Source organism: Mustela putorius, unplaced genomic scaffold (assembly GCF_011764305.1).
Source record: "Mustela putorius furo isolate JIRA1106 unplaced genomic scaffold, ASM1176430v1.1 tig00000743_pilon_pilon_pilon, whole genome shotgun sequence".
NCBI classification, from domain to species: domain Eukaryota; kingdom Metazoa; phylum Chordata; class Mammalia; order Carnivora; family Mustelidae; genus Mustela; species Mustela putorius.
In genome coordinates this window covers 6,160,346-6,176,454 of record NW_025421464.1, presented here as the reverse complement: position 1 = coordinate 6,176,454, position 16,109 = coordinate 6,160,346, and the positions used below count along the sequence as shown (strand labels likewise).

At 40.6% G+C, this 16,109-nt stretch overlaps 1 protein-coding gene across 3 annotated transcripts in view; it reads left to right on the top strand.

Moving 5' to 3' along the window:
- RBL1 (RB transcriptional corepressor like 1) overlaps positions 1 to 16,109 on the top strand; it is a 76,544-nt gene that overhangs the window by 58,773 nt on the left and 1,662 nt on the right. For all 3 annotated transcript variants that reach the window (XM_045084180.1, XM_045084179.1, XM_045084181.1), the window contains 4 exons: positions 1,234 to 1,305; positions 2,883 to 2,973; positions 11,717 to 11,865; positions 14,947 to 15,111. In XM_045084180.1, the coding sequence (XP_044940115.1) occupies positions 1,234 to 1,305; positions 2,883 to 2,973; positions 11,717 to 11,865; positions 14,947 to 15,111 (477 nt within the window). The remainder of the gene's footprint in view (positions 1 to 1,233; positions 1,306 to 2,882; positions 2,974 to 11,716; positions 11,866 to 14,946; positions 15,112 to 16,109) is intronic.

Genomic DNA, 16,109 nt, shown 5'->3' with positions numbered 1-16,109 from the left:
AGTTCAGGCTTTGCCATTTCTAGCTCATCATAGAGAACAGATTTAGTGCTAATGGACTTCAGTGAAGCAGAGGGAAGGAATAACTTAAGTAAACTTTATAATAAATAAGGCAGAAAGGATACCTTTACGGATCACCAATGTAGGCAGCCACAGACTGGGCTAGAGTCAAGAGACCAAACCAGGCCCCGACTTGTGCCTCCTGGAAGCCCAAGGGTTAATAACCCCGTGAGTGAAAAGTTGAGTAGCGCTTGAGAAAGGGCCTGAGCTATGGATCCTAAGACTCACTGATGTGGTTGCCTGCATGTGCTAATCTGGAGTGGGCAAAACAGGCCTGCTCATTAAATCATTGTGGGAATGTGCTGTCCTTGCATGGGCCATAAACTATGTCTTAAGTTACTTTGAAGTTAGTGCATCTGGTTTAGGAGTTATCTGAAGACAGAGACCACTGGCATCAGAGGGACTACTATTAGTCCTTGGGAAATAGATAATAGGGAAGCTTGAAGGGTTTTCTGTGCATGTTGCAAGTTCTTTAGTAATCAGCTAAAAATACATACTTCCTTATAGTTGTTTCTGTTAGCTATATAATGCTTCACAGCCTTGAATAAAATTGGCACTGCTTGGACATCATCCACTGTGTCCCTCCTGTCCCCATCTCTTTACGTCTCGTCTTTGTCTCACCATCCTCTTACCCTCTCGACCCTGGTCATGTCGCTCTGGCCGCGACACACCAATCCATTTTCTTCATTTTGGCCCCCACTGTAACTTTTCTGTTATATTATCTGTCCTAAAATGTTAAAAACTTCATCCTATAATATCTGCTCAGTTTTCTTGCAATCATTACAAGACATTTTCTGTCCTTTAGTATGTAGTTAATTTACTTTTAAGTAAGTAATTTAAAAACTAATAACATCAGAGACTATAGGGTATGCAACAAATCTGAGTTTTCTTCTATCATTCTTCTTATAAAAAGAAATGCATTTTCAGTAGAGTTATACCATAACAATATCAGTGCTTTTGATTAATGAAACTATTAGCTGAGTCCCCACAGGCCACAAAGCCTGAACTTTGAAGGTAGTAAAAATCATAAATGGTAGTAGTTTTTAGTCATGGGTTGGCCTGGGGTTAATGGCTTTCTGCAAGACTGCTCTCAATGCCAACCTGTAATTGAAGTTTTTGTTCAGAGCCATATTTCTTCTAAGAGCAATTGATAAATGCAGTATTTATTTTCCTTAGGTAACAAAAGAAGAAAGAACTTTTCAAGAAATAATGAAAAGTTACAGGAATCAGCCCCAGGCTAATAGTCATGTGAGTTACATTATTTTTCCTCCTGTCCAAAAATAGATTTGTGCTGTTTCTCTGTTGACAAGTCATACAAAAGGTAAACTTCTTTTACAGTTTTACTGTACTTTAGATTTTTTAGTTTAATGCGTACCATTAAACTCTAAAGACAGTTTTAGTAAAAGCCAGGAAATTGGCTATTTCTGACACATCCATATATTTGCGTATACTTCTTACATGTTCTCCTATTCCATTTGCTCATTTGTACAATGGGGACATTTGTCACAAAAAATTTGATGAGGGGCACCTGGCTGGTTCAGTCGGTAGAACATGTGACTCTTGGTCTCGGGGTCATGAGTTCAAGCCCCACATAGGGCATGGAGCCTATTTTATTTAAAAAAAAAAAAAAAAAAATCCAATGAAAAGTATGTAAATGATATTCTCTCTTTGTATGAGACTTGAGTCCCTAATGATGTTTAAATCCAGTGAAATTTGAGGATTTATTAAATCCAGCTTCTTTTGCCATTTACTAAGAATCTTAATGTTTTCATCTTTAAATAGGTATCAAGCATTTTTGATAATTTTCTTTTGTGATAGCCATGGTGAAAATCCTGTACAGCCTTTCAGTCATGAAAATATAAAATATTAGCTTATTGGCTTGGCACATAGTGTTTAATGACTGTTATCTCCATATTATTCGTAATTACTGTACTTGAAGAACACAAGATTAGGCTGCTTTAGGCATTGGCCACTAGAGAGCCTGGTTCCTGTGCTCTAGAGAGCATAATGGCCTCTTTTCTGGCCTTGGTGATCTGCCATCTTAGGAGGAGAGTTGTGGCTGCTTAGATATCCCGTACTCAAGTACTGGTAGTCACACCCCTTTCTAAAAGAGCCCACATATGGTTTCACTTCTTTACTTAAGCCCCAAAATACAGTGATAGTAATATAGACATTAGAAGAGCCAGTACAGGCATTTGTTATATCCTATATAGCCTAAGGGTTTCTGGACCCTTCAGAAAAATCCTTCAGGAGCAGAGCCTGGAGAGGTCCAGATTATCTCCCAAAGATCATTAAGGTGAAGTTAGTGTGGGTCCAGAATGGACCAAGCCAGAGCTTCCTAAATATTCTCTCAACACCAGTACCCATAGGATGACCGGGAACAGATCAGGCCTTTTAGCTATATTGGAAGTAGAAAGGAATTTAGTGGAAGGAATGGAAACAGATTTTCCTGTGGCCATCTGAAAGGAGATGGAAATGAGATCGGAATAGGAAAACAAGCCTTAACGAGACCAGACGATTCCCATGTAAGGAATTAAAAAGGAAAAACAAGCTCAGATATTTGAAGTTGCTTTTATTCATCAGTATTTAGTTGCTACTTACTAACTCAAGTCTTCTGTTTGGTAAACTCCTATAATCGCATGGTTTAGGTAAAGATATTTGCTGTAATCTCCATTTACTGGGCAAATAACACTTTTCCCTTGATTATCACCCATACAAACAAATAGCTTTCCACTGGCATCCTATTTTATTCTTCTTATTTTGGTTTTGCTTAACCTGTGCCTCTATGTGACTCAACATTTCTTTTTTTCTACTCTGACCTATAGGTTTATAGAAGTGTACTGTTGAAAAGCATTCCAAGAGAAGTTGTGGCATACAATAGAAACGTAAATGGTGATTTTGAAATGACAGATTGTGGTAAGTTGCCCAATTTAATATTCCATATGTAATATACCTTTTTTTTTTTTTAAGATTTCATTTATTTAAATGTCAGAGAGAGAGAACGCACAGCGGCGGAGAGCTGCAGGCAGAGGGAGATGCAGGCTCCCTGCTGAGCAAGGAGCCTGTTGCAGGACCAATCCTAGTCCCTGGGATCATGACCTGAGCTGAGGGTAGAGGCTTAACTGACAAACCACCCGGGTGTCCTGTAATATACCTTTGACTACATTGTATCTGATGCAGTGGGTGTCAGGCAACATGGAATCAATGATGTAGGTGGGATGGATAATGCGTATGTAAATGCATTTGGGAAGAAACAAGGGAGATAAATATGGGTCAGTTGCCTCCCTCCAAAGTGGTTGTAAATTGAAACCATTAATTTGTCACCTGTTAGTTGTGTTTTAAAAGTTTCATAGTCTATTTACATACATCAATAAAACACATAAAAGGCTCTTAATAAATTTTTTAAATAAATCTGAATTATAGGGCGCCTGGGTGGCTCAGTGGGTTAAAGCCTCTGCCTTTGGCTCAGGTCATGATCTCAGGGTCCTGGGATCGAGTCCCGCATCGGGCTCTCTGCTCAGCAGGGAACCTGCTTCCTCCTCTCTCTCTCTGCCTGCCTCTCTGCCTACTTGTGATCTCTCTCTGTCAAATAAATAAATAAAATCTTTAAAAAAATAAATAAAATAAAAATAAAAATAAATCTGAATTATAGGGAAAGTAATCATTGATCAGTGTCAGTGATCTGTCTGGGGTGACAGGGAAATAACTTGTTCATTAATACGTATTCTGCCACCACCAGCAAAGCTGCCACCCTGTTGTTAACCATCATGCTAAGACTTGAGGCACTAGTAAATTTTTTCAAAGAAAGGAAAATCAAATAGTAATTATTCATTTGATAAGTTGTGAAAATGCCTCTTCCGCCCACCTTTTCCTTGTCTCAGCTTTCCATTACTTATTGTGTACATGATTGTCAAATGTACCATGATTTAGGGGCGCCTGAGTGGCTCAGTGGGTTAAGCCGCTGCCTTCGGCTCGGGTCATGATCTCAGAGTCCTGGGATCGAGTCCCACATCGGGCTCCCTGTTCAGCAGAGAGCCTGCTTCCCTCTCTCTCTCTCTGCCTGCCTCTCCATCTACTTGTGATTTCTCTCTGTCAAATAAATAAATAAAATCTTTAAAAAAAAACAAAAAAATGTACCATGATTTATCAAATTCCACAACGTGAGACATTTTCTTTTTAAGAGAGAGAACGGAGGGAGGAGCAGAGCAGAGGGACAAGCAGACCCCACACTGAGCATGAAACCTGACACAGGGCTCAATCCCAGGACCCTGAGATTGTGACCTGAGCTGAAAGCAAGAGTTCAACACTTAACCAACTGAGCCACCTGAGCACCAGTGTGAGACATTTAGATTGTTAACCATTATACATAGCTTTATGAGGAACATCACTATAGCTTATTCTTTGATCCACATCCTTACAATAAATTCTTAGAGAAAATTGGCTCTTTTTTAATCACATAAATATCCATGATCATTTGGTGTTTACTGGGATCTGAATTCTTAAGACCTTACCAAAAAATTCTTTAGTAATAATGTCCTAGAAGAGCACCTAGCTGGTTCAGTTGGTGGAGAAAGAGACTTTTGATCTTGGGGTTGTAGGTTTGAGCCCCACATTGGGTATAGAGATAAGTAAATGAATAAATAAAAACTTCAGTAAATAAATACATCTAATTTCCGCAACACCTTTTTAAGCATTAGGCATAGGTAATAAATGCTTACTATTTTCATCAATAAAAACCCATTTCTGACACTGAATATGTTAATTAGCACACCATTGGCCTTTGATTGAGATATGCCTAACAGAAACCCTTGTAGTAGCCACCTCTTGCATTCGAATGAACTTACGGATTAAAACAGCAATTCAGGGACACCTGGGTGGCTCAGTTGGTTAAGCTACTGCCTTCGGCTCAGGTCATGATCCTGGGGTCCTGGGATCCCCGCATCAGGATCCTTGCTCAGTGAAGTGCCTGCTTCTCTCCTTGCCTCTGCCTGCCACACTGCCTGCTTGTGTGTACTCTCTCTCTTACTGACAAATAAATGAATAAATAAAATCTTTAAAAAAACAATTCACTCATGGACCATGCGTTCTTCATTATTATGTTAGCAGACCACCCAAACTGGCTTTTTTTTTTTTTTTTAAGATTTTATTTATTTGACAGAGAGAAAGACAGCAAGAGAGGGAACACAAGTGGTGGGAGAGGGAGAGAAAGAAGCAGGCCTCCCGATGATCAAGGAGTTTGATGTGGGGCTTGATCCCAGGACCCTAGGACCATGACCCGAGCTGAAGGCAGATGCTCAACTGACTGAGCCACCCAGGCGCCCCGCAAACTGGCCTTATTGATTAGAAAACTTGAGAGGTTCCTGCATAGCTTAGTCAGTTGAGCGACCAACTCTTGATTTCAGCTCAGGTCATGATCTCAGTTTCGTGGGGTTGAGCCTGCCTGGGTCTCCGCAATCAGCACGTAGTCTATTCGTCCCTCTGTCTTCCACTCTGCCCCTCCCCCACAATCATGTGTAAGCTCGCTCTCTCACTGTCAAATAAATAAAATATTTAAAGAAAAAGAAAACTTGAGAGACCCAGATTATAGCTTAATCTAAGTGACACAAATATAATACTCAAATGTATTATAATAAATAGTACATTGAAAACTACAATACTTCTTCAGTGCCTTGTTTTAAGGATTACAAAGAATGATGTGTGGGTGATGTTTAATACAAGATCTGCTTATAGTAAGACCTCAGTAAGTAATTGCTATTATTATTTTTTTAAGTAATATAAAATTTACTTCGGGCTCTCTGCTCAGCGGGAGCCTGCTTCCCTCTCTCTCTCTCTCTGTCTGCCTCTCCATCTACTTGTGATTTCTCTCTGTCAAATAAATAAATAAAATCTTTTAAAAAAAATTTACTGTATTTTATTAATGAGTATGGAATTTTAAATGTTTTTTTCTTATTTTTTTTTTCTTAAGAGCTAATTTGTCTAAGGCCATATTCTTTATTTAAAGTACTTTGTAGGGATGCCTGGATGGCTCAGTGGGTTAAAACCTGGTCTTTGGCTCGGGTCATGATCCCAGGGTCCTGGGATGGAGCCCCACATGGGGCTCTCTGCTCAGCAGGGAGCCTGGTTCCTCCTCATCTCCCTCTCTCTGCCTGCCTCTCTGCCTACTTGTGACCTCTCTCTGTCAAATAAATAAAATCTTTTAAAAAAAGGAAAAAAAGTACTTTGTAGGGGGCGCCTGAGTGGCTAAGGAAGACCTCTGCCTTCCGCTCAGGTCATGGTCTCAGGGTCCTGGGATCAAGTCCCGAGTCGGGCTTTCTGCTCAGCGGGGAGCCTGCTTCCCCCTCTCTCTCTGCCTGCCTCTCTGCCTACTTTAATCTCTGTCAAATAAATAGATTAAATCTTTAAAAATAAATAAATAGAGTACTGGGACGCCTGAGTGGCTCAGTTGGTAGGACAACTGCCTTCGGCTCAGGTCATGATCCCGGAGTCCCAGGATCGAGTCCCGCATCAGGCTCCCAGCTCCACGGGGAGTCTGCTTCTCCCTCTGACCTTCTCCTCGCTCATGCTCTCTCTCTCACTGTCTCTCTCTCAAATAAGTAAATAAAATCTTTAAAAAAAAAAAAAAAGTAAATAAATAAATAAATAGAGTACTTTGTAGGAGGCACTTGGATGGCCCAGTTGGTTAAGCAGTCAACCATCTGACTCTTAATTTCAGCTCAGGTCATGATCTCAGGATTGTGAGATTGAGCCCTACCTCGGGCTCCACACTAAGCATGGAACCTGCTTAAGATACTTTCTCTCCTTTCCCCTCTCTCCCTCTCTTAGTCTCAATCTCTCAAAAATAAATAAATAAAATACTTCAGTGGTGCTTCACTGGCTCAGTTGGAGGAGCATATAACTCCTATCACAGGGTCCTAAGTTTGAACCCCATTTTCAGTGTATAGATTAGTTAAATAAAACTTTCAGGGGTGTCTGGTGGCTCAGTTGGTTAGGCGCCTGCCTTTGGTTCAGGTCATCCCCACATTGGGCTCTGCTCAGCGGGGAGCCTGCTTCTCTCTCTCCCTCTGCCTGCCACTCCCCCTGCTTATTATGTGCTCTCTCTGTGTGTCAAACACATACATAAAATCTTAAAAAAAAAAATGTTAAAAATAAAATACTTGAATACTTGAAATGTTGAAGACAAGGCCACACATTCAAAAAAGAAACAGTGAAAACAGATTCTCATTCACTAATAATTTATATAAATGTGGTTATAAAATCACATTTTAATTGCTTGACGGTAGTTATATGATAATCCAAAAAGACATTCCTCTTATTCATGGGAGCAGTAGGGAGGATCATGAGGCCATAATAGTTCACTGATTTCATCACAAAATTATCAGGGTCAGGGCACCTGAGTAGCTCAGTTGGTTGAACATCTGACCCTTGGTTTCAGCTTAGATCGTGATCTCAGTGTGAGATGAAGCTCCATGCCAGGCACTCTGTACTTGGTGTGGAGTTAGCTTGAGATTCTCTCTCTCTCTCTATCCATCCCCCTGCTCACAGGCATGTGCTCTCTCTCTCTCTGTGTCTCTCAAAATAAATTTTTTTTTAATATTTTATTTATTTATTTATTTGACACACAGAGATCACAAGTAGGCAGACAGGCAGGCAGAGCGAGAGGAAGAAGCAGGCACCCTGTGGAGCAGAGAGCCCGATATAGGGCTCAATCCCAGGACTCTGGGATGTTGACCTGAGCCGAAGGCAGAGGCTTTTTTTTTCCTTTTTTTTTTTTTTTTTAAGACTTTATTTATTTATTTGACAGAGATTGCAAGTATGCAGAGAGGCAGGCAGAGAGAGAGGAGGAAGCAGGCTCCCTGCTGAGCAAAGAGCCTGATGTGGGGCTCAATCCCAGGACCCTAGGATCATGACCTGAGCTGAAGGCAGAAGCTCCAACCCACTGAACCACCCAGGCATCCTGAAGGCAGAGGCTTTAACCCACTGAGCTACCCAGGTGCCCCTCTCAAAATAAATTTTAGAAAAAAATCTTTTAAAATAGGGGTGCCTGGGTGGCTCAGTTATTAAGCGTCTGCCTTCAGCTTGGGTCATGATCTCCAGGATCCTGGGATTGAGTCTGGCATCAGGCTCCCTGCTCGGCGGGAAGCCTGCTTCTTCCATCCCTCTGCTTGTGATTCCTCTCTCATGTCTCTCTCTGTCAAATAAATAAATAAAATCTTTTTAAATCTTTCAAAATGTTTATTTATTTGTCAATCAGGGCCACCTTGCTGACTCAATTGAAAGAGCCTGCAACGCTTGATCTCGGGGTTATGAGTTTGTGCCCCATGTTGGGTGCAGCGATTACTTAAATAAATTTTAAAACTTTTTTTAAATTTTTAAAAAATATTTATCTAATATGTATCATGTACCTCAGGTTATATTAGGTAGGGGGTCTCTTCTACACTCTGAGAGGAAACAGATTTGTAACAGTTATATCACCAGGCAGGCAAACCTTTGATCTCGTCTTCTCTAGTCTTTCATAAGTTCTATCTCCTAATTAAGACTTTAATTTGAGGGGCACCTGAGTGGCTCACTCGGTTGGGTGTCTGCCTGCGGCTCGGGTCATGTCCTGGGGTCCTGAGATCAAGCCCCATATCACCTCCCTGCTCCAAGGGGAGTCTGGTTCTCCTTCTGCCCCTCCCCCCTGACTTGTGCTGTCCTTCTCTCTCTCTCTCACTTTCTCTCAAATAAATAAATAAACTTAAAAAAAAAAAAAGACTAATTTGAGTGTGTTAGATTTCTTTTTTTTAACTCTTTTTTTAAATTTTTTATTTTTTATAAACATATAGATTTCTTTCTTTTTTTTTTTAAGATTTTATTTATTTATTTGACAGCAACACAGAGAGCTTTACCGGGGTAAAGCAGGGGTAGTAGGAGAGAGAGAAGCAGGCTTCCCACCGAGCAGGGAGCCTGATATGGGGCTTGATCCCAGGACACTGGGGTCATGACCCAAGCCGAAGGCAGATGCATAACAACTGAGCCACCCAGGCGTCTCTTGAGTGTGTTAGATTTCTTAAGAGAGATGATAAGGTAGAGATATTTCTCCTGCATAAAGGATAGCTGACACCTTCTTTCCTCTTTTGAAATGAAAAAATAAATAGCAAAATAAAAGCATATTAGTTAGAATCTAAAGTCCCAGAGAGGTGTTTTTTTGTTTTGTTTTGTTTTTTCAAAGATTTTATTTTGGGGGCATCTGGTTTTGGCTCAGGTTCTGATCTTAGGGTCCTGGGATTAAGCCCCATGTCAGGCTCCCCGCTCAGTGGGAAGTATGCTAGTCCCTGTCCCTCTCCCTTTGCCCCTCCCCCACTCATACTCTGTCTCTCAAATAAATAAAATTTTTTTTTTTTTAATGATTTTATGAGGTGCCTAGGTGGCTCAGTCGGTTCAGCCTCTGCCTTCAGCTCGGGTCATGATCTTGGGGGTCCTAGGATCGAGCCCTACATCAGGCTCTGTGCTCAGCAGGGAGCTTGCTCCCCGCTCTCTCTCTGCCTGCCTCTCTGCCCACTTATAATCTCTGTCTGTCAAATAAATAAATAAATAAATAAGATCTTCTAAAAAAAAAAAAAAAAGATTTTATTTTTAAGTAACCTCTATACCCAACATGGGACTTGAACCCACAACCCAGAGATCAAGGTAGCATACTCTATTCACTGAGGCAGCCAGGCGCCCCACCAAGGTTGAGAGAGTTTTAAATGCTTGATTCCTTCAAAATAAATAGAGCTTCTTTTTTTTCTTTTTTTTGGAGATGGCACAGGATTGTCCATCTTTCTTTTCTTTTCTTTCTTTCTTTCTTTTTTTTTTTTTTTTTTTTTTAAGATTTTATTTATTTATTTGACAGAGAGAGATCACAAGTAGGCAGAGAGGTAGTTGGGGGTGGGTGGGAAGTAGGCTTCCTGCTGAGCAAAGAGCCCAATGTGGGACTCTATCCCAGGATCCTGAGATCTTAACCCAGGCTGAAGGCAGAGACTTTTAACCCACTGAGCCACCCAGGCACCCCATAAATAGAGCTTCTTAACCTTATGTAAATGTTAACGACCAGAATTGGAATGACACACAAATATGAATACTATGTATAGTCTATATGTCCAGAAATTTCTGATTCAAGAAAAATATTAATTTTCATTGATCCATGTAGTGAGAATAACCTACAACTCCCGTTACCAAGCCAAAATGCCTTGAGAATAGTGTTCATTAGGATGGTAGGAGGTGTTACAGGGAAGGGGGACTGTGCATAAAAAATTTGAGAAGCATGCCTCTCTGCCTACTTGTCTGTCAAATAAATAAATAAAATCTTTAAAATTAAAAAAAAAATTTTTTTTAAATACCAAGAGTGAAAAAAAGACATCCAAATTGTGACTGAGATCCCTGTAGTTCCCTGGGACTTCTTGGCCCTTGGACTATATTTGACAGACAGAGATCACAAGTAGGCAGAGAGAGGAGAAAGCAGGCTCCCTGCTGAGCAGAGAGCCCAATGCAAGCTCTATCCTAGGACCCTGGGATCATGACCTGAGCCAAAGGCAGAGGCTTTAACCCCCTGAGCCACCCAGGTGCTCTGGATGCTTTTATCCTTGTTTGCATTGTTTGTAGGCCAGTGTATTGAGAATGAGAATTTTTTTCATACGCTGAATTTTTTTTTTTTTAAGATTTTATTTATTTGAGAAAGAGAACTTGGGGAGGTAGAGGGGCAGAGGGCAAAGCTGATTCCCCACTGAACAGGGAGCCTCATGCAAGACTTGATCCCAGGACCCCAGGAACATGACCGGAGCCAAAAGTAGATGCTCAACCAACAGCCACCTGCCCCTGTGCTGAATTATTTTTAACTGCCAGGGGTTTTCTTAGCTCCTGTAATAGGCAGATGATTCTTACATGTTCAAGTAGACAATGGTTTATAATACTCTTCCCAAAGAAAGAGTAAGGTAAAGTTCCTCCTGGTGCAGTAAGCTATCCCAGAGGAACACAGTAAATAGGAAAGCACCTCAACATAAGCTATCATTTTATAACTGAGGACGCTAACTATAAACTGAGCACCAAGGTTTCTGTTGCGCTTGGGGAAAACAAGGCTCTTAGAATACTTAATCACCCGCCTTGTATTTGCAGAAAAATAAACATAAGCAATTTATCTTGCTTATTCCTTCACCTATGAGGGTATGCTTTACCTTTTTAGAATCTGTCCACCTTCCTCAAAGAGCCATTATGAATATCTGCAGGCCTTTTGTTAACCCAAAGCTCATGATTTGCCACAGCCATCCATACTCTGGAGCTCAGTTTAGGTAAATCCCAGTCCAGAACTAGTGCCCCTCTGGCCACCAGTGACAGTGAGCTCAAAAATGTTGTGAAAAAATCTCTTGCTAAAGTAATATCTAGAGGAAAATATAGTAGCATAAGTTTACATATTTGCATTTCTCAGGATTCCAATTTAATTTATACATTATATAAATGGATTTCTGAACCTTTTCTAAAAACATTAATTGCTTTACATAAAGATTTGTGTTAACTTGATTTTTTTATGTTGTGGAGAGAGTTGTAATTCAAATCACCACTTTATATATTAAAGTGCATCTATCATAACACTGAATTCTTTTTTCTTTTTTCTTTTTTTTTTAATAATACTGAATTCTTTCAACAGACTTGGAAGATGCTACAAAAACACCTGACTGTTCCAGTGGACCAGTGAAAGAGGAAAGAGGTGATCTTATCAAATTTTACAATACAATATATGTAGGAAGAGTGAAGTCATTTGCACTGAAATACGACTTGTCAAATCAGGACCATGTGGTACGTTTTATATTTTACTGTATGAATATGTACAGTCATAGTTGGAGTACTGTGAGCTTACTAAATAAGTGTTTCAGAGGCAAAGTGCCACTGATACATTATGTACGAGGAAAAAAAGCTAGTAATTAGAGAGTGTTAAGGCATTGATACAACACAGACCAGAGGAAATCATGGAAATGTTATCCATACTGTGATTATGTTTCTGGAAATTATGTTAACATATGGGCAAGTACTAGATGAGAGTATCGAAAAATGAAATCAATTCTGATCATTTTTTCTCTTTGTTTTATCTTGTTATATTTATATATGAGATAACTGTTTTTCTCAAGTTAAAGAAAAAGAGAAATAAATAGACCTGAATCATTAATAGAGGCAACGCTAAGACATTTTTATGGAGATTAGGAAGTACCAGAAAGTCTGTGAAAGTATCACCAGTGTATATAAACTGAGGTTGGTTCCCACGAGACTAGACATGAGTTGTAGAAGGACCTAGAAGAAACTGCATCTAGCCAGTAGCCATATATGTATATTTGTATCTCTTGTCCTTGTCCCTCACTGCCCTTGTCCCTTTCAGGGAGTATAGTCTGTGACTGTTCTCAGAGGTTTTGACTGTTCATTCAGTTCTATCAGTTCCATCTCCCCTGCCATGAGTATGATTATCATTAGCCAATTGGAACTACTTTTATTAGGGGCACCTGGATGACTCAGTTAAGTTTCTCTTGATTTTAGCTCAGGTCTTGATTGCCAGGCTGTGAGTTCAAGTCCCACGCTGTGCTCCAGACTGGGCATGGAGCCTGCTTTTAAAAAAAAAAGGAAAAAAAAAAAGAATTTTATTAGCTTCAAGTAAAGATGATGAATGAAATTATTGATTAAGGAGCCATCTCCATTTATTCCAGAATGGAAACATTTTACAGAATATTAAAGTCAAGTATAGTACATGCTCCTCTATTTCTAAATCATTTGCATTTCAATATAAAGTCTTAACCCTTTCCCTAACAGATTTGTTTCATGTTGGAACTCATCCTCCTGGCTCAGAGAGTTCCGTCTCTTTTTTATTCCCTCTGCTACTATTTTGGTTCGAGTGTGTGTGTGTGTGTGTGTTTATGTATGTGTAGAGAAAGAGATCATTTTTGTGTTAGGACATCAATTACTTTGCCTCTACTTTCTGTTCATGATCAAGAAGTTCCTGTGCTGCTGGCTTATCACTTCTGGGTGTCTCACTCAGAATTCTTCAGGATTCCTAAAATATTCAGGAAAATAAATTTTAGTTTATCTGTTAGTAATTGTTGAAAAACAAGGGGGTAATGTACCATGTCTTTGCTTTTTTTTTTTTTTTTTAAGATTTTATTTATTTATTTGACAGAGAGAGTTCACAGTAGACAGAGAGGCAGGCAGAGAGAGAGAAGCAGGCTCCCTGCTGAGCAGAGATCCTGATGCGGGACTCGATCCCAGGATCCTGAGATCATGACCCAAGCCGAAGGCAGCGGCTCAACCCACTGAGCCACCCAGGCGCCCTGTCTTTGCTTTTTTCAGCCCTAAATAAACTCTTACAGTATTGCTGACACTTAACTAAGAAATTTCAATAAGAATAAAAGTATGGAGGGCACCTGGTTGGCTCCGTGGGTTAAGCATCCACTCAGGCCATGATCCGGGAGTCCCAGGATCAAGCCCTGCCTCAGGCTCCCTGCTCAGTGGGGAATCTCCTACCTCTGCCCCTCACCCCCCCCCCATGCGCACCCTCACCCTCTCTCTCTCTCTCTCCCTTTCATTCAAATAAAGTCTTTAAAAAAAAAAGTAAGACATACCATTTTATTTTTATTTTTTTTTTTTTAAATACTTGTGTCAAGAATTTTTATTCAAAAATTAATAAGAGAAGCAGATATTAAAACTAGTTCACATGGTTATTTGGGATATAAGCAGAGTTGTGCAGCAGAAGTGCTCTGGGCCCATAATTTGGGATATAGCATTTATGTTTTCTAATGAAATATCACTAATTTGCATTATTGTTAACAAGAATCTTGTGCATTACCATCAGTTTTCTACATTATAACATTATAACTTCTTGCTCTACTGTTTGTAAATAACTTTGTCAATAGCAAGCTAATAAACGGGGTGACTCCAATGGATTGAGATCATCTCCAGAGTTTCTGCTACATAATGCCCAGGACTCCACTGAAAGGACACCTAAGAATTTATTTTGCCCAAAAATTTGATCATTTTTTTCACTGTCCTTACCTATTATCCAAACCTAGTCCTTTTGCTTCACCTTTCAGTCTATGGACAACCCTGTATCTGAGTGAAAGGGGAGACTGATCACCTCCCATTAGCCAGAGATGCCCAGAAGGGGAGGGTATCCAACCTGTTTGAATCTGAAGAGTGCCTGACTGTGTGAATGTGTCTGTATGGCTCCACCACTTCTGCTACGGAGTCTGAGTGGGCTGCACCTTGAGTCTCGCAGGGCAAGACATACCATTTTAAAAAAAGATAAAAATATGGGGGTGCCTGGCTGGCTCATTTGGTAGAGGATGCAACTCTTGATTTTGGGTTCGTGAGTTCAAGCTCCATGTTGGGCATGAAACCTACTTTAAAAAAGAAGAAGAAGGGGACTCCTGGGTGGCTCAGTTGGTTAAGAGGCTGCCTTCGGCTCAGGTCATGATCCCAGCGTCCTGGGATCGAGTCCCACATCGGGCTCCTTGCTCAGCAGGGAACCTGCTTCTCTCTCTGCCTCTGCCTGTGCTCACTCTCTCTGACAAATAAATAAATAAAATCTTTAAAAAAAAAAAAAAAAGAACAAGAAAACACATATAAAGTGGTGGGATTCAAAAAAAGAAACTTATCGGGGCGCCTGGGTGGCTCAGTGGGTTAAGCCGCTGCCTTCGGCTCGGGTCATGATCTCAGCGTCCTGGGATCGAGCCCCGCATCGGGCTCTCTGCTCAGCAGGGAGCCTGCTTCCTCCTCTCTCTCTGCCTGCCTCTACCTGCCTGTAATCTCTGTCTGTCAAATAAATAAATAAAATCTTTAAAAAAAAAAAAAAGAAAAAAAGAAACTTATCTTACAAAAATTTACTTTTGGTTATTTCAGATGGAAGCTCCACCTCTCTCTCCTTTTCCACGTATTAAGCAACAACCAGGCTCACCACGACGCATTTCCCAGCAACACTCCGTTTATGTTTCCCCACATAAGAATGGGTCAGGCCTTACACCAAGGAGTGCTCTGCTATATAGGTTCAATGGCAGCCCTTCTAAGGTACGGTACACACAGACTTACTCCGAAACAGCCCATGTACGTGTGTTAAAAATTGGATTTCATGGGGTGCCTGGGTGGCTTAGTGGGTTAAAGCCTCTGCCTTCGGCTCAGGTCATGATCCCACCAGGGTCCTGGGATCAAGCCCCACATCGGGCTCTCTGCTGATCAGGGAGCCTGTTCCTCCTCTCCCTCTGCCTGCCTCTCTGCCTACTTGTGATCTCTGTCAAATAAATAAATAAAATCTTTAAAAAATAAATAAATAAAAATAAAATAAAATAAAATAAAAATTGGATTTCAGATTACCAGTTAGTAATCTTTAATCTTGCTCTTTGTCTGCAAATTTATTACTAATAAATATAATAAGATCAATTTTTTAAATTTTATTTATTTTTTTATTTGACACAGAGAGAGAGACACAGTGAGAGCAGGAACACAAGCAGGGGGGGTGGGAAAGGGAGAAGCGGGCTTCCTGCCAAGCAGGGAGCCCGATGCAGGTCTCGATCCCAGGACCCTGGGACCATGCCCTGAGCCGAAGGCAGACGCTCAACGACTAAGCTACCCAGGCGTCCTGAGGTCAATCCAATCTTCAGAGCCATGAGAAGATGAGTTCTAGTCATCCTTATTAGGTTAGTCTAGATTCAAAAAATAATCTCTGGGGCATCTGGCTAAGTCAGTCAATGGAGCCTGTGACTCTTGATCTTGGGTTATAAGTTTGAATTCCATGTTGGGTGTAGAAATTACTTTAAAAGTAAGAAAAGGGGCACTTGGGTGGCTCAGTGGGTTAAAGCCTCTGCCTTCGACTCAGGTCATGATCTCAGGGTCCTGGGATCGAGCCCCGCATCAGGCTCTCTGCTCGCTCCCTGCCCCCACCTGCCTTTCTGCCTACTTTGTGATCTCTCTCTCTCTCTCTCAAATAAATAAATAAATAAATAAATAAATAAATCTTTAAAAAAATAATATACTCTCTACCCTACTGTTGAGCTTTGGATAGAGTACTA